This window comes from Cryptomeria japonica, chromosome 8 (assembly GCF_030272615.1).
Source record: "Cryptomeria japonica chromosome 8, Sugi_1.0, whole genome shotgun sequence".
Lineage (NCBI taxonomy): Eukaryota > Viridiplantae > Streptophyta > Pinopsida > Cupressales > Cupressaceae > Cryptomeria > Cryptomeria japonica.
The window spans coordinates 493122853-493150018 of record NC_081412.1 but is presented as its reverse complement, the minus strand read 5'-3'; the positions used below and the strand labels follow the sequence as shown (position 1 = coordinate 493150018).

General features: G+C 35.6%; 1 protein-coding gene across 1 annotated transcript; it reads right to left on the bottom strand.

Annotated features, from left to right (window-relative positions):
* Positions 1 to 1004: 1004 nt before the first annotated feature.
* Positions 1005 to 4576, bottom strand: LOC131060045 (laccase-2). Its single transcript, XM_057993132.2, has 6 exons — positions 4408 to 4576; positions 4164 to 4315; positions 3315 to 3559; positions 2988 to 3116; positions 1848 to 2804; positions 1005 to 1518 (listed from the first exon to the last, which is right to left on the bottom strand). The coding sequence occupies exons 1-6, from the start codon at positions 4498 to 4500 to the stop codon at positions 1388 to 1390; spliced, it is 1707 nt and encodes a 568-aa protein (XP_057849115.2). The 5' UTR covers positions 4501 to 4576; the 3' UTR covers positions 1005 to 1387.
* Positions 4577 to 27166: the final 22590 nt, after the last annotated feature.

Genomic DNA, 27166 nt, shown 5'->3' with positions numbered 1-27166 from the left:
TTTGTAGTGGTTCATTTTTCATACTCTATGTTTTGGTCATCTATGTGTAGGTGCTGGATAAAGGAAACGCTTGCGATCTTGCTAGAGCTTCAATAGCTTCTCTTGGTGATATCTTTCTATCTCTCCTTTATCATTTCTAAGTCATTTCAATTCTGCATTTTAGTATTTTCATAGTCATCATGTATGTCCATTTTTTAGGATCTATCTCAAAACGACAAGTAGGTGAGAAAGCTTCTTTATTGAGGTTTTGAAGTTGAGTACCTTTCAAAGGGCATAACTTTTTATCCAAAATCCTAATTCTAATTATTCTTTTAAATTTAAGACCTTGATGATTTAGATGCGTTAAAATATTCAAAGATCAATTTGACAGCCTCAAAATAAGCTTCATAGTTTCACAATGTGATACTTTCAAGAAAAACAAAATAGATATCTAGCAAGGGCAAAAGGTGGGAACCATAAGGGTGCTAGATTTTTGGGCTACAAATAAAGATCTAGAGACAAGAACAAAAACAAATCATCAAGGAGACTAGATCTATGACATTCGAAGATAAGAGATAGTGTACAGGTTAACCAAAACCTTTTAGAAGATTAGATCCAAGATTGTTCAAACAACTTTGATAACAAATGATATATGGACAAAAAAAATAATCATATAGGTAAGAGATATTTTCCTCAACATAAACAATGTTGAAAAGATATTTTCCTCAACATAAATAATGTCAAACCTTCTTCATATTATGTTTTATTTAAGACTACATTAGAGCAGTCATGACCTCTATTATAAGGGCATACTTGATTGACATGATTGTGGGAAGTTTCCCATGCTAAACCTCACTAGTTCTTCTAGTCATATATTCTTTTGATTAAGAAGAAAAAAGAGATAAAGATGATACCATCACAGATTGAAAGTATTTCTAAAGGCTAGGAGCTCGTGAATAATTATGGTAGCCCCTCGACTTTGACTCATATACTCCTCCCACTTGTATTGCTCTAATTACATAATAGAAAATGATGACTTTTATTATTGTATTTGAACTTCTACATCAACTTTTGGGAGTATGATCACATTCCACCCATCTTTTATGTCAAGAACCATGATTTATTTTTATATAATTTAACATAGAATGTACACCGTCATTATTTGTGCTCTGACTAGATAGTCACAATTATGAAAAACTGAACTCAATATAATTTACAGTTGCCATGTAAAGCTTTTACTGGAAGAAAGTGAATCCATAAAATGTTTTAAGAAGCGAGAAACAGGCCTCTCTACTAGCGATCTAACTATAGTATGATCTCTCATTTCTCTTTTTTCAACGAGAGATTACACTATGGACCAAAGAATAACAGTACTGAAGAGACCATGCAAAATGTTCAGATAAAAGAATCAGCAGGGAGGGAGATCAGAAGGCGGACGACGAATAGACTCTAGAGCAGTTGGGCCATTCTCTACCATGAACGCCATTGCTAATCCCCAACTTGTGTGTACCTCCAGATGGCAGTGCATAAACCAGACCCCTGAAACAATACACACATCATATTAGGATCTGAGAACCATTAAGTATCAAGAAATCTGATTGTTTCTAGATAGTTGGATTAGTAACATTTCTGATCATATTTTTTGATTCATTCAGGATACTAGAGAGCTAAGATACGAGGAGACGAGTGTCTCTTAGCTTTCTAGTATCCTAATGAAGGACCACAGAGTGTGATCCAAAATGTTGATTCAAAAACTATTAGATTCTAATCCAGAAATCTAGAAATAAATTAAATTATAGATTGTGAAAATCTGATATCATCAATTGAATCTGATTAGATCAAGCAAAACGTTTAAATCTTTCTCTTACCTGGATTATCTGCTTTAAACCTGAGAACAGCCCATCCTCCACTAGGTACCCCAATGGTATTCCTCATTGGGGGATCCACCAGATTGAAACAAGAAGGATCCTTTAAGGGATCGTAGTTTCCAAACCCCTGCCCCACTACAAAAAAGTTGAAGCCATGGATATGAATAGGGTGGTTCTCTGTTCCCATCATACTAGTATCCTGCAGAATTAGCTGTACGTTTGCATTGTAGGGAATTACACTCACTCTAGTGCTGAAATGTGGATTCATGTTCAGGTTGAGCTTGAGATCGGTGTAGTTGAACTGGTGGGGTGGCCTGTTTGGAAAATCAGGGGAAAAAACCCCTGAAATGTTGTGGTATGCAGCTTGGAGAAGTGCAATATGAGGGTGAACAAAGGATTGATTGTTCACAGATGCAGAGAACCTTCCTCCAAAGTAGCCCTTACAAATCTTGCCTTTTGGGCAGTCCTGCAGGTTAAGTGCAATTGTAAATAGCAGATGGGTGTCAATCTTTAGAGGAACCCAAGATGGGAATTCTCTTGAATTCAAGCTTCTCAGACTGGTGGAAAATTCTGTTGCCAATAGGAAGTCTCTCATTTTTGGGAGTTTCGGCATAAAAATAGGGTGACTAGACTCATGGGATTCAGAGGATTTTAGATCTGTGTATTCTAGGATTGCAGTAGTTGTGGTATTGTCAAATGGGACATCTGAGGTCACATATGGCCTGGCTGCCATGACATATCTTCCTTTGGGCTGGTCTGCCATTACAAGAACACTCATAGTTTGTCCTGGAGCTATCAAGATAAATTCTGTCTTGTAGGGTTTGGTGTAGGTGGCATCTATCTCTACTACAGTAAAGCTATGATTTGCTATGGCGAAGAAGAGCTCGTCATTCAAGGCCGCATTAACAATTCTAAATAGATATCTCTTTCCATGGTCAACATGTTGAACAAAGACATCTGCAAGTTCATCATCACAGTTTAAACAATTAAAAAGTTTCCATGGGCTTTAGGGTCAACTCTAAAAGAAATGGACTCAATATTCAATGCATGGAAAAAGTGTTGAACACTTATTCATGTACTGATCACATGGCTTAATGTATTAGTCAAGAAAAATCAACTAGTTAGTAGAACTTATATTACCTTTAGAGGAGCAAGGAAAGAGTAAGCCAGGTTGGCCATTGATAGTATATGCATCCGACACGTTTGGGCCTCCGCCATACTTGGTGGCTTCAGCAACTATTGTCTCTACATCATCATTCCACCACTCCCCTGTAGGAAAAGTTCAACTCTTTCAATCAATCTACTATTTCTGATAAAGATATCAAGTGCAAATGGAGGAAATCTGCAGAAAAGCTTTCTCTTTCAAATTCTAAGTGTAATTGTGCTACAATCCTCTCATAGTCTGTTTTACATAGAATACATGCTATGACAGACTTAATACTACCACCTTGATGTGAACAAGCTTACCGAACAGTATTTGAGCTTCTGCATCAGGTTTAGGAAAAGGATATGGATATTCTTTCTTTGGATAGATATTGAAGGCTCCATGGATGGTTGCTCGTTGCCAAGAAATGTGAGCGTGCCAAAACAGAGAACCAACCTGTTGAAACACCTTGAATTTGTAGGTGTATGAATGCCCTTTCTGAATTGGGCACTGTGTAATGTATGCCGGCCCATCTGCCCATCCGGTCCTCATCTGACGAATTCCATGCCTGAAATAAATCAACAAGATTTGAAGCAGTCCAGCAAGCACATCTAGAAAGACTGTTCAACCGACAACTTTTATTCCAATTCACAATTTATCAAAGGGTTGTAATTCAATTGATTGAGCATAATTGATATGCTTTTTGATTATGTTGTTCACCAAGTTTCAAATCTCTATAGGAATGAAATAAGGTATGAGACCACAACCATGGGTGACTTTGGTAGAATGGATATCCTGCAAATCTTGGCTCTTAAAAAAAGAGATATTAACATATGTAGGCGAATGCTTCTGAATCAAATAGCAAAATGCTATCCACCGAGGTTCAAATCTCTAGAGGTATGAAATAAGGTATGAGGTCACAATCATGGGTGACTTTGGTAGAATGGATATCCTCCAGACCTTGGCTCTCGGCCAATGAGATATCAGTATAGAAATAAGAGATGAGGTCAAGATCATGTCACGGACCATCTTGATAGAATGGTTATCCCACAGACCTTGGCTCCCAGTCAAAAAGATATCAGCATAAACTAGTTGTCCCATATCGAATAGCAAGACGAATTCATGAACGATATAAAATCCTATAGTTTTTCTAAGATCTAATGTAAACTTACCAGTGGATGGTCATGTTGTACTCAACATGATTTGTAACCTTGATAACAACATGATCGCCTTCATTCACAGCAATTGTTGGCCCAGGATACTGACCATTGATGGTTAGCATAGACTTAGTGTGACATAAGCGAGTCACATTTTGATATTGCACCTGCCAAATAATGAAACAATGTCATTTCTTACACCTCAAAATACAGAAGAAAACAAGCAAGACAAGAGAAAACAATAACCACAGTTACTTACATTGAACTCAAAATATTTAGTAACATGCTTAGCAGCAACAATTTCAGCGATGACCAACAAAAAGAACAAGAAAAATGTCCTCTGAAAATTCATCTTGTGCAAGATAGGATAGGCAAATATTGGTCTCAAAGAGTGAACCCAAATCAACTACAAGTTCTGCTCTTGGGTGTTGGCTGTGTGATTAATATATATATACAAAAAATGGCCGCCACCTTTAGACTATATCCGCACAAGGTCAGCTTTGTAGTTGGCAACTTGGGCAGCTAACTATAAAATTAAACATCACAACTTTTAAAATTTTGTCTGCTAATGGGATTTTTCTTGACTTTACGCCAGCAATAAATACACACATCTTTTTCGTGGAAAGAGCTGCAGAATGACATCACTTGGACCAAATGGATCAAACGATGGCTTCCTCTCTCTCTCAGTATATTCCTGCTAAAACTAATAAATTAACAGTGCTTTTGAAGGGTCCCATTTGGGTCACAACCTTGCAACTATCAGAAAAGCAAAACAATCGGAGTAATCAGATTATGTTCTTTTATTCAACATACCAACCCACTAACATCACAGTCTTTCTGGTCTTTCACTATCCAAGCAAACGAAAGCCACGTTCACCAACTCTAGTTAGTGATGTGGGTTTTTTTTTTTTCCAGGAAATGATTTTACAGTCAGATTTCAGTGTCATGAATTCTCACCGACTCTTTTTGTCTAACTCATCACCAATCCAAATATGCCGCCATTCCATCTTTCTGTATGTTTTAAACAAGTGTTAGGTAAAAAAAATTAATGTGACAGCATGATATTTTTTCATTATTATGTGAAATGTTTTTTTATTTGGAGTTATGAACTGGTGAGGTCACAAATGGAGAACCTCGTCCCCATTTAACAATGTTGAGCTTCAAACCCATTTTTGATCCGAAGCTATGAACCAGTGAGGCCACAAACGGAGGACCTCATCCCCACCTCATCCCTATTTAACAATGCCCCTTTTGACCTAGAGCTTTGAACTGGTGAGGCCACAAATAGAGGACCTCAACCCCATTTAACAATGTCCACTTTTGACCCAGAGCTATGAACCAGTGAGGCCACCACAAACGGAGGACTTCATCCTCACTTCATCGCCATCTAACAATGCTAAGGCTCAAACCCACTTTTGACTCGGAGCTATGGATTGGTGAGGCCACAAACAAAGGACCTCATCCCCTCATCCCCATTTAACAATGCTCATTTTTTACTTGGAGCTATTAATCAGTGAGGCCACAAACGGAGGACCCCATCCCCACCTCATCCCCATTTAACAATGCTAAGGCTCAAACCCACTTTTGACCCTGAGCTATGGATCGGTGAGGCCACAAACGAAGGGCCTCATCCCCACCTCATCCCCATTTAACAATGCTAAGGCTCAAACCCGCTTTTGACTTGGAGCTATGAATCGGTGAAGCCACAAACGGAGGGCCTGCTTTCGATCCGGAGCTATGAAGGCCACAAACGGAGGACCTCATCTCCATTTAACAAAGCTAAGGCTCAAACCCACGAGCACATCAGATCAGCATAACAATGACCAAGTGGAAATTTGAACAATAGTAATCACAGCACCAGCACCACCACTTAACCAAAACACTATACGGAAAACCCCACCTCATACATTTTATTCAAACCATTCATTCTTTTATAATTTTTTCATTATTCAATTATTGAGAAGTGATGATTCAATCAATCGACTCCCACTAAATGCCCATAAAACCAGAGTCAATGCGAGTTAAAGAAATCCAAAATTGAATCATTACATCAATTTCAGTCCCGTAGACGTCGCATGTAGTGAGGTCATATTTTCTTGTTTTTATTTGAACAATTTTGAATTTTGTGGATTTCATTCTTAATAAAACCGTTGAGACGTGCAATATGTGGACTTCAAGAGATTTTGGTGCAAAGTATAACTATGACAGTGATTCGGTAGTAGGTGAACTTCAATTTTCAATTATAATACATAACTTTTCAATAAAGCCAAAGTAGAAATTCAGAATAGTCATCATGCCTTAGAAACTAAGGGTAAGAAGTCTTGAACGTGGATAAATTTCTATAGAGTGATGTTGTTGTAATAGTTTTCATAGGGTTATTTTCATAGTGAATAAGGTTTTAATTATTTTATAAGAATAAAGAAGATGATAATATATTGTAAAATTATATAGTTTTAGAGTGTTTATAAGATCAAGTTTAAAATAAAAGATAAAAATAGTTTAAATAGAATTAAGTTCGAATTTGAATAAACATAAAAGGTCATTATGTGATAGAGTAATTTCAGATGGAGGTGAATCACAATCATCTAATCATTTGGGTTTATTTTGATTAATACAATTATCTATTAGTACATGGTAAACTCATATTACCTTTTATTCATGATCTGTCATTAATTAGAGTGTTTATAGGATAAAATAAAAGACAAGCTTGGTTTGAATAGGACTAAACCCAAACATCAATAAACATAAAAAGTCATTAAGTGATGAGAGCAAAACCATTTGGAGGGGGATCGCTTTGGGTTCAATTTTAATAATACAATCATTTGTTAAGAAGTGGTACACTTGTATTAATGTTTTTTCATGATTTGACGTTAATTAGAGTGTTTATGGGATCAAGTTTAAAATAAAAGACAAAAATGATTTAAATAGAGCTAACCCCAAACATCAATAAACGTAAAAAGTCACTAAGTGATGACAACAACCTTGGTTGGAGGGGGGTCATGCTCATCTAATCATTCGAGCTTATTTTGATTGATACAATTATATAGTAACAAGTAGTACAAGCAAATTAAGATTTGTTGCTAATTTGATGTTGATTTATATCCATTTACATCTATTTTTGTTATTTGACTTCATCTTATCTCTATTTATATGCATGTTTGTATATTTGTCATTTACACATAACCTTTACCCTACATGCAATCTCATTATGTGGCCATAATGAGAAGATACCTTACGATAAATCACCATGAAACACATATATTTTTATCATTATTTGTTGAAAGGAAATGTGAAATAATTTCTAGCATTAATCCTTCTAGGAGAGATGTCATAATTTATTTGATCTATTATATAAATTCTAACAAAAATTTAGCATTTTAACAACACTATAGATTAACAAGAATAAAACAACCACACGAGAAATAAACATTCCAAGATAGCTCATGTAAAAAAGAAACCTTTTCAAGAAAATCCAACCCCCAATTCACTAAACCAATCCATTCTCAACAAAATAAATTACTCTATAGTATTAAACTTTGAGCTTTCATCTTGAATATCAAAGCAAGTTCAATCGACGAGGAAAGCATGCATTTTATGGCATTCTTTAGCAATAATGATCAATAATTGTTATGTTCCTCATAATTTCTTACTTTTACTTTTGATAATGATGATCTCACTAATGAACATAATTATAAAAAAAATTCAAATAATAATAGCTGCTTACTAAAAAGAACTATAATTTAAATAATAATAATTATTATTATTATAAATATAAAATCAAATTGAATAGTAACATTAATATAAATATCTTAAATACATCTATCTTCACTCTTGAAATATTTTATTTACTTAAATATTATTTTATTATGTTATTTATTTTATACATCTTTTCATAGAGATACATGTTTAGACTTGCATAAAGTTATTAAGAACGTGTACCTTGATATTTTGGTACTTGCAGCAACATATTCCACATAAGATTCTCTTGTAATATTCTAATTGAATTTTAAAAGTATTCTTTTGAAGCAAAGAGAAACAACACTTTCAAACATTGTGTATGTGAAAATATTTTCAACATTTTACAATTATAGGAAAGCTCTTTATTAGTTGTTTTATCTTGTTGGTCTTGTTGGTGTTCATTTTATATGTGTGTGTGTGTGTGTGTGTGTGTGTGTGTGTGTGTGTGTGTCCACACACACACACACACACACACACACACACACACACACACACACACACACACACACATACATACATACATACATACATACATATATATATATATATATATATATATATATATATATATAGACACACACACACACACACACACACACACACACACACATACATACATGTATACATTTGTATTTACACACACACGCACACACAATGTTTTGTCTTGTTGTAATGCCCACCAAAATACCCTAGAGAAATAATCTAAAATCTACTAACAAATGGAATTAATTTTGTTTAAAATCATCCAATACTTCTATGTTAACATTAACATACATTAAATACAACATTAACTATTTACAAGATCATATAAACCAACATGAACATAACCATAGAACTATATTACGCAAGTGGAATAATTCATTTAAACATTATCATGTCACCAAATAAACTCTTACAATCATATCCATTCCCTAGGGTATCTCAATGTCACTACTTGACACAATTCTAACATATCACTTTTCTGTCTAGAACATCAAATTCTACTATTCAACCAATCTTTTACTTTCCATGCAAATAGAATAAATACTAACACACATGCGTAACTCTTTCTCATTATACTACTTAGATTCATTTGAAACACTAACCAAATGTTCCTAACACTCCTACTACCATCTATCATGAATGCATCATAGATCTAATTAACCATTTCATCTAGGTAACTGTTATTTACTCAAATAAGAATTATAATAACAACAATTACTATTCTTTCAATCATTCATTCCATAGGATTACACATCACAATTTCCATTTCACGAATTCAAATGCAATACATATGCATATATGCTAGCTCATTTCTTTTCCACATAGAACTCATATATTCTCATTAAATAATGAATATCCAATACATCAAGATATGATCAATGAATACATCTCCTAATCCACTACATCACATCCCTTCTCAATCTCAACTACAAATACATGGAGATACATAATACAAAGGTACATAATCTCTTTCACATATGTAAATCATCATGATACAATGTTTCCTTATTCCAAGTACATAGAATTCATCTCCAAGAGAATATCCACATAATGAAGAATCCAAGAATCCATTCCACACACTCAAGCATCCAATGAAGAGCATCCCAATGGAAGAAGGCATTCAACCACCCAACCATGTGGAACCAATTAGGAACCACCTCCCATGCTAGGAGATGATATGGGGTTCCAACTCACACTCAAGACCTGGGCTAACACCTAACAACCAAGGGACTCAACATGACAACCACAATGATGAATCACATCACAACACAAAACTAAGGTGGATCGAATTATAAACATAAGACCTCCAGAGGCTCACAAAAAATCAATGCTTAAGGAACTAGGACTTTCATGTAGGGAAGAGTGTCATCAAAATATGCACATGCCTCTGGAGAAATCACAAACCCAAAAAGACATCAAACTGGGCTCAAAACCGACTTTTTAGGACCTCCAGAGCAGTTCAACATTCTTGGTTTGTAGGTTAGCACCCTTGTTATGTATGGTAGTGCTTCTGATATGTACCATAGCGTTTTTGGACCATTCCATATTGTTTTAGGACCATATGGTAGCATTTTGGGTGCATTTGGCAGAGTTTTGGGTGTTTTACTCAATTTCTCAGTTTCAGGACTTCATCTCTCTTGGCACATTCCCCAACACCCTTGGGATGCATAATGGTGTTACTGGTTCATATGGTAGCACCCTTGGTCCATATGGTGGCGTCCTTGGTAGTTCCCATAGTGTTTTGAGATAAGAGGCCAAAAATCATGTAAACGTGACTCATAGGTTAAGACACTTGCCCAGATCTGCAAAGGGGTAAAAAATGACCCTTAAAACCAACCCAATAGGTCTAGAAACTCAAAAAATCAAAGAGGGAATACAAAATTACAAGGTTGCAGACTCAGGGAAAGAAAACTGCATAAAAAACCTTCTCCCACAGTGATGAGATTGACAATAAGAAGTCATAGAATCAAAGGGGAGGTAAAATACACCTACAACATCCTCAAGAGACAATCAAAAAGTTGTATAAAGCTCAAAATAATCCTTAGACTCATTAAAATGGTATGTCCCTTACAATGCGTAATCACAGTGACATAAAGAGCTTTCTGTCAAGCTACATGGAGCCAGAAAACACACCATAACAATCTGGAACAAAGGAGACCCAAAGGATACAATTATGAGAAGGCAATTAACTCCCAAATAGAATCAATAATACCTTCACAACACAAGGAAGAGGGAATCATGAAATACACAGGGAGATACCATTTCCAACAAACAATTTTCAATCACAGAAAACAATCAAATAAACTTCTTTTCCAAATTCCCTTCCTGAATCTCTTTCCAATGCTAAATTAAATCCTTCAAATTCAATCCCATTTTACCCAAAACAATTTCAAACAACATTCAGCAACAATTGCATAGTCATGGAGAAAACACTTATGTTTCAGAAATCAAATTCAAAGGTAAAATGAACCAACCTGCAATCGCAATCCAAAAGGGTTGAAAATCTGAAGAAGAGAAATCCACAACAAATCCAAATCTTCAATCCAATCTTCAATCCAAATCCAAATCTTCAATCCAATCTTCAATCCAAATCCAAATTGAAAACCAATTTCTAGAATTTTGTCGGATGATTAACCCGACAACATTTGCAAAATGCCATTTAAATAAAAATTAAACTCAAAACTATAGTGCAAAATGACCAATCAGAAAATTCCAAAGAACAATATATTTTACCTATCTTGCATAGTTTTGAGAAATACATCATTCACCAATATTATTTACCTACCAATTTAAAATCAACCAATCACATACAAGGGTAGGTAAACTTTATAATATATTTGATTACCGATAAATAATAATTGTATAAACACATTAAATAATAATCCATCACCCAATAAAATCAAATAAAGAAACTAAGTGAATAAAACCATATAAATAGTGATTCTCAAATAAAACATAAAATCAAATAAACAATAAATTAATTAATAAAATCAATAAATTAAAACTCAATAATGAATTATCAATTAAATAAAACAAAGAAATAATAAATAAATAAACCTTTCAACAATAAATAAAAAATAAATTAATAATAAATCAATTAAATTAATCGCATTGTTATAAGGAAGCAAATTCCATTGTTGATTTTTTGGCTAACAAGGCTTTAGATGAGAATATTCAAATGTTGGAGGATATAGATGTGTGTTACCTGCCTCCTTTGCCTGTGAAATCTTAGCACTTTCCTAGGGATTTTATTTGAATTTTTTGGGTCATCTTCTTTAGCTTTTTCTCAACCACACACTTTGCTTAGAATTATTAATATGTATGCATTTTTGGTGGGATGGAGTATGGGGCTTGTTTTGGGCTCTCTACTTGATGACTTTAGATTGCATCCTTGTTCATAATTGCAAGGAATGTGTTGGTTGGTTCTTAGATTTTGAGTTGATATGTTGTTTGGGATGGTGTCTTGGTCGAGGTGATTTTCTCATGTTGTTTTATGATAACTCTCATACTGATATACCTCGCATGAGTTTTTTTGTTTTAACGCATTGATTAATGATTTCTTCTTTGAGGTGTGGCGGCCTGTCTGCATTTGTTGGTACGAGGATTGTATTACGACTCGCGTGGCTTTATGATTTCACACCAGTATCTATCAGGCTTATCTGATATTATGGTTGCTTGTGCGATAAGGTTATTGATTAATGATGCTTCTTTTTTCTTTATATATGCTTGCTAGCCCTATGCATTGTGTATTGTTTGTTCCTTACAGTTTTTTTGGGGTTTTCTTGATGGATGTTTATGTTGCTAGTTACAAAATCTTGTTGCCTATTAAGAATTGTGATTTTTGGGATATTCATGCCTTCGATGATGAGAAGCTTGGCAGGTTGTTTAAATTTCATTCTTCGGAGTTCTCTATTGCTATTCGTAAGGTGGTGGGCAGGCGGTGGCTAGTGGAAAATGCTAATGTTTTCCTTGTTGAAGTGGCTTCTCGTTTTGTTACTGTTTGTATGGATATGCTTATGGATGCTTCTTTGGTTCTGGCATTATTGGATGCATACTTACATCCCTCTTTTTATTCTGCTTCTGATTTGGATAATGCTCTGTCTTCTTATCGTTTTGAATTTGGTCATTTTCCTTACGGTGGCTTTTTATCTCAGCATCAACTATTATCTAATGGTTGGCATTGTGAATTACTTTCACTATTGAGAGATAGTTTGGTTTCTGATATCTATGATGACACGATGTTTTCTCTTGTAGCCTTCTTGGATCATGTTTCACTGGTTACCTTGGTTGCGGCTGTAAATGTTTTTTCAGGTTTAAATGTTTTTTCAGGTTTACAGTTTCTTCTTGATTCTATGAATACAGTTATGTCTCTCCCGAGCATGGTGGAACATCTGCAGGTGGTTGCTCCGGATGATCAGGTTTTGATTGCTTCTCAGTTTGAGGTGATTTCACTTCCTCTAAATGAGGGTCCAAGCAATTGGTTTCTTCATTCTTGATGCTTGCTTGTTTCACCTTCTCTTGTGCTCTTTGGCAGGCGATTTAGTAAGTGGCACACAAATTTTGGATGGGTTGGGTTATCATTTTGGTATCGGTGTTGGCTTATAAGCCTTTTGGGGGATGGGTTGGGCTGGTTTGGAGATCTCATTTCTCCTTTTCGATGTAATTGTTCATGCTATCTTCCCAATGGGGTTTTTTATTATGAGCAAGATCAGAGGTTTTCTTTGCCTGGTTCTTTCCTACCGGTGCTCTTTGAACTAGGTTTGTAAAATTTAAAAATTAATAAAATTAGTGGTCCTCCACTTTTATTTTAAAATAATAATAATAAATCAAAATAAATTAATAATAAACCAATAATAAATCGATTAAATTTATTAAATCAATCTCAATTGATTAAATACAATTCTCACAATAAATTATCATCCCTTAATAAAATAATCAAATATATATCCAATAATCATACTATAGGATAAATTAATCCAAACCTTAATAAAAAACATTATTCCATAATTTAAATTAAATAAAAAACATACACTTGCATACTTAAGCAATTTGACAAAGGAAAACATCGACATTAGACTCTACCACTGACTTGTGTTGTGGCACAAACTGACAAGGTGAACAACTAAGCCTAGAGTGAGTGAAAGAAACCCATGCCATCTCCAACAACTTTCCATTGGGATAGGACACACTCGGACCTATGAATCCAAGTGGATTCAATGTCCAGTACCTGCAATCTTGCAATCACAATGCGATACATATACAACATATATCCGTCATAATAAATAGGCAAGTGAAAAGAGAATCACAACACCTTATCATGCTCGCAATCAGTGATAAGGCATCATCCCTTGCACAAAGACACTGGAGGACAATCACACAATAGTAACATCACCTATCTCAGGTAATCATACTCACGAAGTAGGGGTTAGTACCATCATAACATCATAAGTCATATAGTCCATATATTAATATCAGTGCATATAATCCATCAAATAGAGTAATCAAGAAAGTATCATCATCCACATAAAATCATAATGACAAGTGCACACATAATATGTCTATAATCCATACTGAAGCATCCAAATCATGAGTAAAACCATAAACATTTGTTTAAAACACCACAAGATAGTCTACACTATATCAAAATAGTCTATCGATGCACAAAAAGAAAGGTAAATCAGGGAGGGGCACGACACTTGTAACTTTAACTTTCAACTATTAATATTATATTGAAATAAAGTGGTTAACAAATATGTTCATTGGGGATATAGATTGATGTATAATTCAAATTTGAGGTGGTTTTTTATTATAAAAGCAGTGTTAACTAGGGAACTGACCCTTAACATAGCTAAAAGCTATCAACAACACATTAAGACCAAAATATCAAACTAAAAATGAAAGTTTAGTAGTAGAGAGTGAAAATAACACTAGAGGCATACCCCACAAGTCTAGAGATCCAGCAAAAACAAAACAAAAACTAAACAGACCAAGCCCTAAGGAGCAAGCTTACGATGCCCAGCCAGACCCAGGACATTGTTCCAATCCTCTGTAAGGAACTTCTAGAGTTCCTTGCAGGCCTGTTTATCAACATCCTCTTCAGCAACCTTATCTTGAAGTAGGCAGAGACTTGTATCCGAGTTGTGCATGACTCGGATGCAAAACTTGTTGATACTGACAAGTTGTTTGTTTGTGGAGTCCCATCTGCACTTCATCTCCGTTATCTCTTCCCTCAAGGCCTGTAGTTCCTCATTCATCACATGACTATCCAGATGACTCCTTAGCTCCCAAACCTCACTTTTAAGAGCCATTAACTCATCATCCCTGAGTTGGTTGAAGGGCACTACATACTCTTTTGCCTTCATATTCTATGTGCCCTCTTCTGTAGGATGACCACTCCTTTTTTCTTTTTTCTTCTCCCCCTTTTTCTTACCACCTTTCTTTCTCTTGTCAATTTTATCAGCAACATCCCCTTCCTTACCCTCAACCCCTTCGATACCGAAATCAAATGTCATCACCATGACTAGGTCAACCTTCCATTGAATTACGTATGGGACCACATCTTCCAAATTATTAGCAGGGTGCATATTATTTTTGTCCAAATCTCAGGGGTCAAGCTGGGGGCCAAGACCACCCAAATTGTTAGCATCCAAAACCCCAGTATCAATCTCATCAATGTTGAGCTCATTTCCACCACCCTGCCCCCCTTCAGTGTCCTCATCAGTATCAACAATAATCTGTTTCTTTTCTTTTTTCTCACCAATGCCCCGTGAGGCAATTCTTCATGAGTTTATCCTCCCCTCAATTTCCACATTAGGGTCCTCATCATCCATGTCCTCAGAAGTAAAATTGTCAATTATGATTCTTTTCCTTTTTCCAACTGATTTTCTCTTACCCTTAGAGAAAATGGCTTTTCTCTCTTTAGTAGTAGAGGGAGAGGGAAAGGTAGGGGAGCCCAAGTCCATGATTATAACAAAGGAAGAGGGGAGAGGAGAGGAAGCAAAGGCTTCACTAACAAAGTGGAAAAATCTAGAAGGGGCAATTCTGCCCGCAAAAGCTACCAAGGGGTGGGAAGCATGCAAGGGGGGTTGTGTAATGCCTCGATAAAAAACCCTAAAGGATAAAACTAAAAACACTTGAAAAGAGTGCAAAACATTTTTTTTAAAACAATACTGAACTAAAAGATGCATTAAGATAAACATCACATTTAAAGTGCACAAGCGAAAGACTTAACTTAAACTCCTAAAGGGTTTCCAATGAAGATTACTCAAATTAACTAATTAAAAATAAGGTCGATTGATCTAACTCAAGGTAGAATGGTTACAACAAGAACATAGCATTTAAAATTTCATAGGAGATTACAATAAGCATGCTTGAATATATACAACTATATTTATTTACATTACATTTTGAAAGCTACATTCATCACAGTTCATTACATTGCATTTAATCCATATTTCCATTCATATAAATAAAAGATCTATCACCTAGGTTACATCATAATTACATTGCATTTATAACACCAAGTCTCATAAGAGTACATCAAAATTACATCTTGCCATGAAGGCATACATAAACAAACGATACATCCGACCACATAAGGTCCAAGAAATATAAAAATGCTCCAAGAAGAACAAAGAGGATCCAACTGGTACATGAGATGATCAAGTCCATGAGAGCAACTAGAACGCCTACGAAGACAACCATCGCAAGAAAGGAACAAACACCCGATGGAAAGTGGCACTACCACCCGACCATGTGGCCCAAAAAGGAAACACCCCACCATGCTAGGAGATAATAATAAGACCCACTAGAAAACCACAAATAATGCACAATGATCTAAATATTACATCAGGTAACCACATAAAACATACGCACACAAATATGACTCCATAATAATACTCCAGGTGACATCAACAAGATTACACATTAGTGAGCATAAGGAAAGAGTTTCGTCACATAGCTTGGAATGGTTGTCCTAGAAAGCCTCCATAGGCCCCGGACCCCATCCTGGGTTATCCTGGCAGCCTCTGTCAAATCCCTGACCCCATCCAAGTCTCATGCAGACCCAACTAACCTTTCATGAAGACAAGGTGGTTGGTTTTGTCATTCCAGGCCTTCCCACTGCATCCTGAGTCTATACGAGCACTCAACCATGAGCGGGATACAATTAATCTTAATTAGTATTTAAGCTACCCAAATCTCCTAATATATTATTAGGTTATTACTTAATTATCCAACTTCCAAGAGGATTATCCTCGCAGCCACTTTGGTTCTGACCCCCACTCGAAAGTCACTCTTCCTTATGACACTACACAAACCCAAAAGAAATCCAAGGCAAAAACACAAAAGCCAACCATACACAGGGAAGTCAAACACAACTGAAGAAATACACTTGGTTACACAAACCCTACCATATAGGTTTAACCAACTGGAGCTAATATAACACAATTTGGTCAACTCACATGACAAGACCACAAAGGGAAAAAAAACATGAAAAGGTCAAAATCAACATAAACCCAATTAACTTGCATGATGACTTGACTTAAGAAGCCATGCCCACACACACATGAAAATTACCCTTTAAATAAAAATTAAGCCATGAAGTTCCCGAACCAAAAGACTAGAAACAAGTTTCATTTGCAATATAATTTCTAATTAATCAATAACGCATAAATCCAAACATATATGAAACAAAACCATTATTTACATTGGAATATAGATTTTGTTTTTCCATCTAGTCCATATTGACCAAGTTATACTATAATTTATAAATTCCAATTTAAATCAATCTCTTACAATTATTTCCCAAAAGCAATAATAACCTTCAATCCATATTTAGTAAAATCAATTACAAATATTAAAAAAACTATATATATATATGTTGGCAATATGTTGGATTTGGTTAAGTGTTGTCATTGATGTCAACACTATTGGTTCATGATTTGGTGCTCCGGTAGCTATCGCTTATGTTCTCAATTGGTATTTCCTGGTACCGGTTAGCGATATTTGATGATTTAGTTAGATGATTTTGGTATGGCTTATGGAAACGGTTTCAAGCGTGTTGAAGGTGCTTCTTTATCATGTCCTAATTGTTTGGTGGCTTTGCATTGGCTAGCGTGCTGTTATGGTGGTCCTATTTGGATCCGGTTAGACTTTCTATGTTATTGCACTGAGGGTTTCTACTGGTTAGTGAAACGTGTTGGTGATTGGTCTTAGTGGGATTTCCGGCGGATATAACTATTTGGGAATTTGTTTAGGTCCATGCTATGTAATGTAAATCATAATATTGGTCTGGTGATATTGTGTGATGTAATTTTTGTAATTATGACTTTATGGGTTTAGGATTTAGCCGACCTTATCAATAAGGTTGATGATCTGTATTTATAGGTGACTTATTCATGTAATTGGATATGGTTTTTGGGATTTATGGTTATGTTTGCATTATCAGAGGAAGGTTTATGTGCAAACATTGTTATATCATTCAGCGAAAGGTTTTGGTGTTGCTAGGTAGACATTTGTGCTTAACCAGAACTGTATCAAGCATTAGGAGATGCTACTTTCATAGTTCATTATTTCTGGATTGTAGTCCGATGCTTTTGTAAGTTAGTGAGACTTCTCTTTTGTGATGAGCAATGAGAAATGATCTCTAGGTTGTTGGCCTGATTGCAAGTGCAATCCCCATTGTAATGATTTCACATACTGTTGCAGAAGTATTATCTAATTGTGGGTAGGGTTTCCCACTATGGTTTTTTCCTTTACCAAGTTTTCCACATCAAAATATTGGTGTTGTGTGTACTGTGCTTTCATTGTGTTGGTTTCTTTATGCTCTGGTTTAAAGGTTTTAATCTGCAATAGTTCTAATTTTTTATAGTAAACTGATTCACCCCCCCCCCCCTCTCAGTTTACTCCCGATATCAAATTTGTCTAACAATTGGTATCAGAGAAAGGTCCTCTCTGTAGAAGCTTAACCACTTGAGGAGATCCGATGGCATCTGCATCTAGTTCCACATTTAATACATGGTAGAAGGAGAGTCCTAGATTTGATGGCACAAATTATAAGATATGGAAGGAGCGAATGAAGATTCATCTGAGATGTCTTGGAGATAAAGTTTGGAAGATAGTGGAAAAAGGGTATATACCTCACGATCCTAATTCTGGAACACTGACACCTACTGATGAACAGAAGAGAGCTAAAAATGATGTTAGAGTGAAATAAGAATTGATGAGTGCCCCATCTGATGAAAAGTTATTGAATGTCATAGAGTTGGAGAATGCAAAGAAGATCTGGATAAAGCTTGAAACTCTTTATGAAGGTGACCAAGCAATAAAGATTGCAAAACTCAAAGGCTTCCAAGTAAGATATGAAACTTTGAAGATGGAAGAAGATGAGAAGATTAGGTCTTTCATGGATAGAGTGAATGAAATTGTCATGGGAATCAAATGTTGTGATGGATTAGTTAGTGAGGATGAGGTTGTGTCAAAGATTCTGAGAGTTCTACCTCCGACTTACAAGATGAAGGCTACTGCAATTAATGAACTCCAGACAATGCCAAGTACCTCTATTACCAGAGATATATTACTTGGGAAATTGGCTGCTTTTGTGCTTGAGGAACTTGGAGATTAGAGTGCTACTAAAACAGAGACTACATTTAAAGCATCTACCTCCGGTAAGCAGAAGATAGATTGGAAGGAATTGTATGCTAAATATTTGGAAGACATTGAGACAGAAGACAGAGAACTTGAAGAGTTGGAAGCTCTAATTGCTAGAAGAATCCCTAAAGGACCGACTGGAAGTAAGTATGAAGGAAAAGTCCCTTTTAAATGTTTTTCATGCAATAAGATTGGTCATTTTGCTTCTAGATGTCCTAAGAGAGCTGCTAGGAATCAAGAAAGATTTATGAGGAGTTATAAGCCTAATCTGAAATATCAGAGAAAACCTAGATTTAGATGGAATATGGATATATCATGTTATTATGTTGGTGATGATGATGAACCTATAAGTGGATCTGGTAATGGAAGCTCCGGTAAAGATTGGGTCTTTATTGCTATCAAGGATGATTCTCTGGAATCTGTCATTGAAGCTAATCATACTAAGGAGAAGGCTTTAGCTTCTAAAATTGAAGAAAATGATGAATGGGTTATAGATAGTGGATGATCACATCACATGAGTGGTGACAAGAGGATTTTCTTAACTCTACAAGAATTTGATGACGGACTACTTAGATTTGGAGACAACAAGGCATGTCGGATCAAAGGCAAAGGAACAATATCCTTGGCTGGTAAGACTAATACTGATAATGTTTATTATGTTGAAGGCTTAAAGAATAATATTTTAAGTGTAGGTTAGATGGTGGATAAAGGATTTCATTTTCAATTTAAAGATGGTAAATGCAAGATTATCAATAGATCTGGATTGGAGATTGCATCTGGAACTTAGACCAACGGAAACATATTTCATCTGAACTTTGGTGAGAAGGCTTACTTGATTGCTCAAGTTGATGAAAGTTGCTTATGGCATAAGAGGACGTGTCATGTAAATTTTGATTGCATAGTCAAGATCAGTTCAACACAAGTTGTCAGATATTTTCCCAAGATTGTTAAACCTCATAATCCGGTATGTAGAGAATGTCAAATGGGTAAGAAAGTTAGAAATTCTTTCAGAAATATACATGATAATCTAATGAAATTTTTGATCTTATTCATACTAATCTATGTAGACCGGAAAGGACTAAAAGTTTTCAAGGTGATAGATACTTTATGTTGCTTATTGATGACTATTCTAGAATGATGTGGGTTGCATTTTTGAAAGAAAAATATGAAGCTCTTGAGAAATTCAAAAATTTTAAAGTTATGGTTGAGACAGAAACATGATTGAAGATAAAATGCTTAAGATCATATCAAGGTGGTGAGTTTACATCTGGTGAGTTCAACAAATTTTGTAAGAAGCATGGAATCAGAAGACAACTTTCTGCACCTAGAACCCCACAACAAAATGGATTAGTGGAAAGAAAGAATAGAACCATATTGGATGTTGCAAGGACAATGATGACTGAAGCTAAATTGCCTAATATCTATTGGACAAAAGTTGTCAATACCGTTGTATACACTTTCAACAAAGTAATCCTATAGTTAGATATTTCAATTTTTTTGGAAGTAAATGTTATATTAGAAGAGATGATGCATTAGGAAAATTTGATCCTAGAAGTGATGAAGGAATATTTTTGGGTTATTCTACTAAGAGAAAAGCATATAGATGTTATAACAAAATATTGAATAAGATAATGGAAAGAATAAATGTTAAGGTGGATGAGCAAGGCAATAATCAGATCAGATCATATGACTATGGACTGGAAGATGAATTTGTCATACCAGAACCGGTAGTGCAAGAACTTGTTCAGAGCATTGAACCAGTGACTTCGACAAAATCATAAAATTCAACAATGACTGTTCAACAACAAAAAGAGTCAGTAAATCAAGAAAATTCAAAGACTCCCAGGTATGTGAAGCTAAATCATTATGAAGATCAGATCATTGGAGATAAAAGGAAAGGTGTGATGAGTAGAAGAAGGTTAGCTACTGAAGAGGTATGTTTAATTTCTCAAATTGAACCAGTATCTTTTATTGAAGCAAGTAAAGATGAAAATTCGATGAAAGCAATGGAAGAGGAATTAGATCAGATAGAAAAGAATAAGACATGGGAATGTTACTACTTATTAGATTGCCATTAGTTTTATGTCAAAGTTATACTATATACTCTAGTCGGTTATCTATTACCGAAATATTCAGTCGATATGTACAGTCTAGTCGATTACAGAAGAAAGCAGTCACAGAACGCAGTATACACCGAGTTGTCTACTGAGTATCATTTCATGTCTACCGAGCAGCAAAGATGACACATTGAGTTGATTTACACTGAGTGAAACGTGTTACAAGATTGAGGCACATCTAACCGTTATCACATTGGAAATTGCACTTAAAGATTGTGTATGATTTTGAGGTTATCTAACCAATGAAATATTTTACATGATTATTCATTCAATAAATCATGTTTGTAAGATCGAAGCAATGAATTGGATCACCGTCATAAGAGATCTATTTATACAACATGAGTTAAGAGTTAAAGGTGTGTGCATGAGTGTAAGAAGACTGTTACAGAGACACAGAGGTCATTGAGAAGGTTTTTAGAGAACAGTCGAAGAACAGAGTAAACAGAAGGGTTTACCAAGTTACTATATGGGTTACCGAGGTATGCTATAAGCAAGATAATCTATTCTGAGCACATAGAATCTGCTATAACATTTCAGATGTAAAGTTGCAGATATTTGTAATGATTTTATTGTAATATTGTGAAGTTGAAAGAGAAACCTTTAACAAGGTAAAAGACTCTAATCAAGTCTATAAATTGTAAAGCCTCTAACCAGGTGCAACATTTAGATGAAGTGTTGTAAAATCCTTTAGCAAGGTAAATCTAACAGATCTTGTTACTCCTAATAGGGTAAGCTATCTGAAATAGATAAATATGTAGCTCTAATCGAGCACTCTTTATTATTGCAGTAGTGAAGTTGTGGGTGCCATCCCCACTGCAGTTTTTCTCTCTAACCAAGAGTTTCTGCGAAACCAAAATATATGTGTTATGGAGTGAATCATGTATGATTGTTATCTATTTGTTTTAGTTTTATATTATGTTACTGCACTATTCGGTTTATGCATAACAGTAAAGATATTGTTGAAGAAATGTTTTGAAGTACTGATTCACCCCTCCCCTCTTAGTACATTAGCTTTCCATATTGGGCCTAACAATTGGTATCAAAGCACATATCTTGGAAAAGGGTTTAACTGCCTAAAGAGAAAGATCTTATCAATGGAAGGCTATAAATAATCTCGAAGGATTGTGTATCTGCAAGAAGACCTAGATCATGCTAATCAAGTGATTGCAAGCATGCAAAGGCAAATGCAAAAATCTCTGAAAGTGAGAAGAAGATTATTTGATGATTTGCAGGACTCTCAAGAGTTAGTGGAACAAATTGAGACATCATCTGAGAACAGTATATCTGAAGAGACTGAAGAAATGATTGGAGTATTGAAAGAAAAGAACAAAGCACTGGCTGATCAACTAAAAGCAATGAAAAGAGAACATGAACATTTCAGCACACAGATGACTGAAAATCTAAATGCATTGAGAACAGCTGAGGATAAAGTAAGAGATCTAGAAAGAGAGAAACAACAACTTGAAGTTTTAGTATTTGATAAGAATGATGAAATCATAAGGTTGATTGGAATTCAACAAAACCTATCAGATCAACTAGGTTATGCACATCATGAAGCGATTCTGAAGAATGATGAGAATCAAGCATTGAAACTTGAAGTATCAAAGTTAACCGATGAACTTGAAACAGAGAAGAAATCCAAAGAAACACTGGAGAAGAGTTATGAAGCATCAAAGATGTTGGATGAGCAACTGAATACAAGACGACCCAAAAAAGATGCAGGACTCGGTTACAAAGGAAAAGACTCTACCGAGGAGGAATTCATACTACCGAGAGAGGAGAATCATCAAAGCAAGCTGGAAACAGGAATAACATCAAAAGAAAGAAGCCTATTTGCAACTACTGTGGAAATCAAGGTCACACTGCCAACATATGTCAAATCAGAAAAGGTAAGCAACTGAATGTCACTAAGTCCACTGGTTATTGTTACAATTGCAATAAATATGGTCACACATCTAATCAATGTAGGACAAAGTCTGTTAACAATTATCAGAAGGCAAAATTCAAAGGGTTTTGTAAAAACTGCAATAGATATGGACATAGTACTGAGAAGTGCTGGTTTAAGCAAAAGAACTTTATGTGGTATGCACACCAAACAAATACTAGAGGTTACCGAACTCACACAAATCATTACCGACAGTATTCTGCAGTACCATGGGATTACAATACAAGGATATGGTGGGAATGTTGTGGAAGATATGGACATATTAGTGCTAACTTATTTATAAGGTTTGGAATGAACAACCGAAGATCATGGAGAAATCCTGGTATGGCATGTTTTCATTGTCACAAAGTGGGACACTTAGTTGGAGATTGCAGAGATCAACCTAGAAAAGACACTGAGGAAATAAAAGAAAAATTAAAGATGATTTGGAAAAAGAAGGAAATTGTGTCAAATGAAGAAAACACCTTACCTACCGAGTTAGGTGCTCCTATTCCAAATTAATCGATAAAGGTATGAAGGGACTACATTCTCTAAAGGTTAAAATCTTAACAGTTCCTATTCTATTATGTACTAAATTCAAAATCTGCATAGTTAAGATGTAATAGTAAGTTTGAAATTCTATCAAAGTCTTTGAAGCACTTTACAGGAAGTCTGTCAAGTCGGTAAATGAAGGAAGTTTGGTTACTCGGTTAAAATGGAAAAAGGAGAGAAAATTGGTTAAAGGTGAACCGAGTGCATTTAATGTTTTTGACCTAACCCGCACGGAGCCCGATAAGGTATTTTGTGTACTTAAAAGCATTTTTGCGGTCATTTACACTTACCAAGTTTTCGAGAAAGCAGAGCAAGCGATTCAAAGGTGATCAAACCTCCTACAAAGCAAATTCAAGGTATTTACATCAAATCTCAACACATTGTTAAGCTGGTTTACCGAGCGTATCTAGTTGTCATTATCTGCTAAGTATAAAGCGTCTGTCGTTTGAAATCCTAAAGCCCTAAGGACTCTTTGTTAGTTTTTTATCTGAAATCTTCAAATGGCGCCCAAGATCCAAGATCCCATAGTTGTTAAAAATGTAGAGAAGCCCTCACTGAAATACTCTTTGACTCCCAAAGTCGCTTCTAAACCGGATGACAAAATTGCCTTTTCACTCATCCCGGACAAAGTGTTGTTAGTCGAAGATGTGAGATTCTTCACCAAATGTCGTGTTGAAGAACTCGGTCATGTTGAAATCAGAGACACCTATGAGGAGCTGAATAGCAAGTATGAGCACATCAAAGTCAAGGGATTAACTGAAGCCCTAACCTATCCTCGTGTGTTCAAGCCCCAATGGGTCAAGTTTGTTCTGAGTAAAGTTTACGATGGTTTCATGTGGCTAGAAGAGCAACCATTCAAGATTACCAAGAAAATCATTCATCTGATTACCAGTTACCCTATCTATGATCATGCCCGAGCCCAAAAAATGATATCACAGAAGGAATTGATCAGTTTAACCGAAGTGGAATCTGATTGTAGAGGATTGAAACTGAATAATGTCACTGATGAAGAATTAAAATTCACCATTAGAGTAATGAGCTACTGTTTCTTCCAATCGGCAAGGGAAAACAGTGTTCCCTATGCAGCAATAGACTTGGCATACAAAATTGTGAAAAAGGGAATGAAAATTGACCTATGCGAGGTATTGCTAAAGAACCTATTTGAAAATCTGAACACCATCAGGAAGTCGAAGAAGAATAACTCGGCTAATACTCTAAAGTTTGGATCACTACTGGTATGCATGTTTTTCTACTTTGAAAACTTCTTTCCATCAGTCGGTAAAGTTGTTTGGGAGCTACACTGACCAATCACCCATCAGATTAATGACTTCATTAAGAAGTTAGGAGATAATTTCAATGATATCATGGATGATTACTTCAGTAAATTTCAAGAGAAAGTGCATAATAGATATAGGATACCACCCCAGCTAGTAGAGAAATACAAAAATGATATATGTTTTGAAGATGACACTGATTACTGTTATGTGAATGTTGTGGAACTGAGGACTCAATCTTTGTCACCAATGGGTTACGAGATTGATTTTGACATCACAAAACAACAAATTGATGCATTTCTTACATTGCCCAAACATGCTACCAAGCTAAGGTATGGTACCTATGAGGAAGTAAAGGAAAAGGTAAAGATGATTATTGTAGTACCCAAAGCTACAAGAAAGGCAACAAAGATGATTAAGGCATTGTCTGAGAAATTTGGAGAAGACTCTTCCTCTACACCTATCAAAGGCACCATTTCCATTACCGAAGAGGAATTTGAAGCCCAAGAGGCAGCTATAACACTGAGCACTGAATTTCCTAAGGGTAAAGTGTTAAAGAGAAAGAAACAGGACACATCAAAAGTCTCACCGACTCCACCTCCAGTATAGCGACCTAACACTAGAGCATCTGCAGCCTCACCGAGTAAGAAGACAAAGAGTGTTATTGTTCCCAATGTAACAAAGACATACAAGAAATCTACTCAGAGACTCATTTTGGCAAAAGAGTCTAGTGATACCGAATCAGAGGATGCAAGCAAATTCCAGATTGTCAAGAGCAAAAAGGTAAATGTACATAGTGTTGAAAACTTCTGTGCTAATCTGAAAGAATATGGTGGATTTGGAGGATTTAGATATGTTAAGTATGAAACTAGGAACAATGGTGAAAAGAGACAAATTGAAGAAGTTGTCATCTACACACTTCTAAAGTTTCGGTTAGCTCCATTAGAACTAGCTAAGTCACTTCCAAATGAACTATATCTGCATATTGATAATAGGTGGAAGTATGAAATGGACTCAGAGAAACAAATTAGAGAAAGAAGTCTAGTCCATCTCTTTCCTGATATGTCAGTAGCTGAAATAAAGGAACATTTGACAACCTACAATTCAAAGTTTCTTGTCAAACAGAGAGCCTTAAAACTGATCAATGGGCTATATATTGACGTAGAAAATGAGACAAAAGCAAAGTGGCAGGAAATCTTCAAAATCAAGGATGCCGGTGAGCAAGCTATAGTTGAAATTGTTGATGTCACCAAGCACGATCCTGATGTCACCGAGCAAGGTCCTGATGCTATTGAACAAGACCCCACTGACACCATTCAAATAGATGAAGATGTCATGGATACAGAAGCACCAGAGCAGGAAATGATAGAAGGCACTACATATGCAAAACTTGTATGTAATGAATCCGTCTTGGAACAAGTTCAGCCTTATCCACCGGTCAAGCAACCTATCTCAACTGAAATTCCTCAGGATATAGATCAAGGCACTGAAGGTCACAAATCTGCAACAGGAGAAGGTACTACTCAAGAGCAGACATCTCAAGCACCTTCTAGCACTAAGAATGTTGCAACTGAGACACCAAGTATCGAGACACTGAAGGATTCTATAGAGACTAAAAGAACTGATCAAAGTGTTGCCTCTACCGAGCAACCTACTGAGGGTAATCAAGCCTCACAAGCAATTGTCTTAATTCCATCGGTGAAAGGTAAAGAAAAGAAAGTAAAGAAGCATAGTTTTAAACTTGATTTGTCAAAACCAATAGTGTTGCCCAATGTTGATATATCAAAATTGAAAGGGCAAGCACTCATTGATTTCGATGAACTGTGCAAAGCAAAGGCCAAACAAGAGAAGCAAATGGTCATTCAAAAGAAAAATAAAGTACTTCAGAAGGTAAAAGCACTCCTAATAGATATGCTACCTGAAGCTACAGTATCAACAGATGTAGCCATCCACATTCAACTGGATGAACTCCTAACAAAGATAGAAACATCTGGAGTAGATGCATCGGAGTATTTGAGCAAGCTAAAAGACAAAGAGCTCACTGCCAAAATGGTAGAAGAGGTACAAAAAGCTATCGCTATTGGCAAAGTTAAACTTGTCAAATTTATTGCTGAGTTGACTCCTCAACTCAAGCACATTCATTATTTATTTCAGAAACTCTGCACATTTTCTTTATTCATTAAAGACATTAAGAATAAAACAGAGGCAATTGAGAAAGAGATCACCGATCTCTCAAGCAAGTTGACCATAGAGCCAAATTCAATTCAAAAATTTTATACA

Coding starts and splice junctions, on each gene's coding strand:
- LOC131060045 (XM_057993132.2), bottom strand. CDS start 4,500: ATGAATTTTCAGAGGACATTTTTCTTGTTCTTTTTGTTGGTCATCGCT. Junction 3,117..3,314: donor AGAAGCTCAAATACTGTTCG/GTAAGCTTGTTC, acceptor CTTTTCCTACAG/GGGAGTGGTGGAATGATGAT. Junction 2,805..2,987: donor CTTTCCTTGCTCCTCTAAAG/GTAATATAAGTT, acceptor ATGAACTTGCAG/ATGTCTTTGTTCAACATGTT.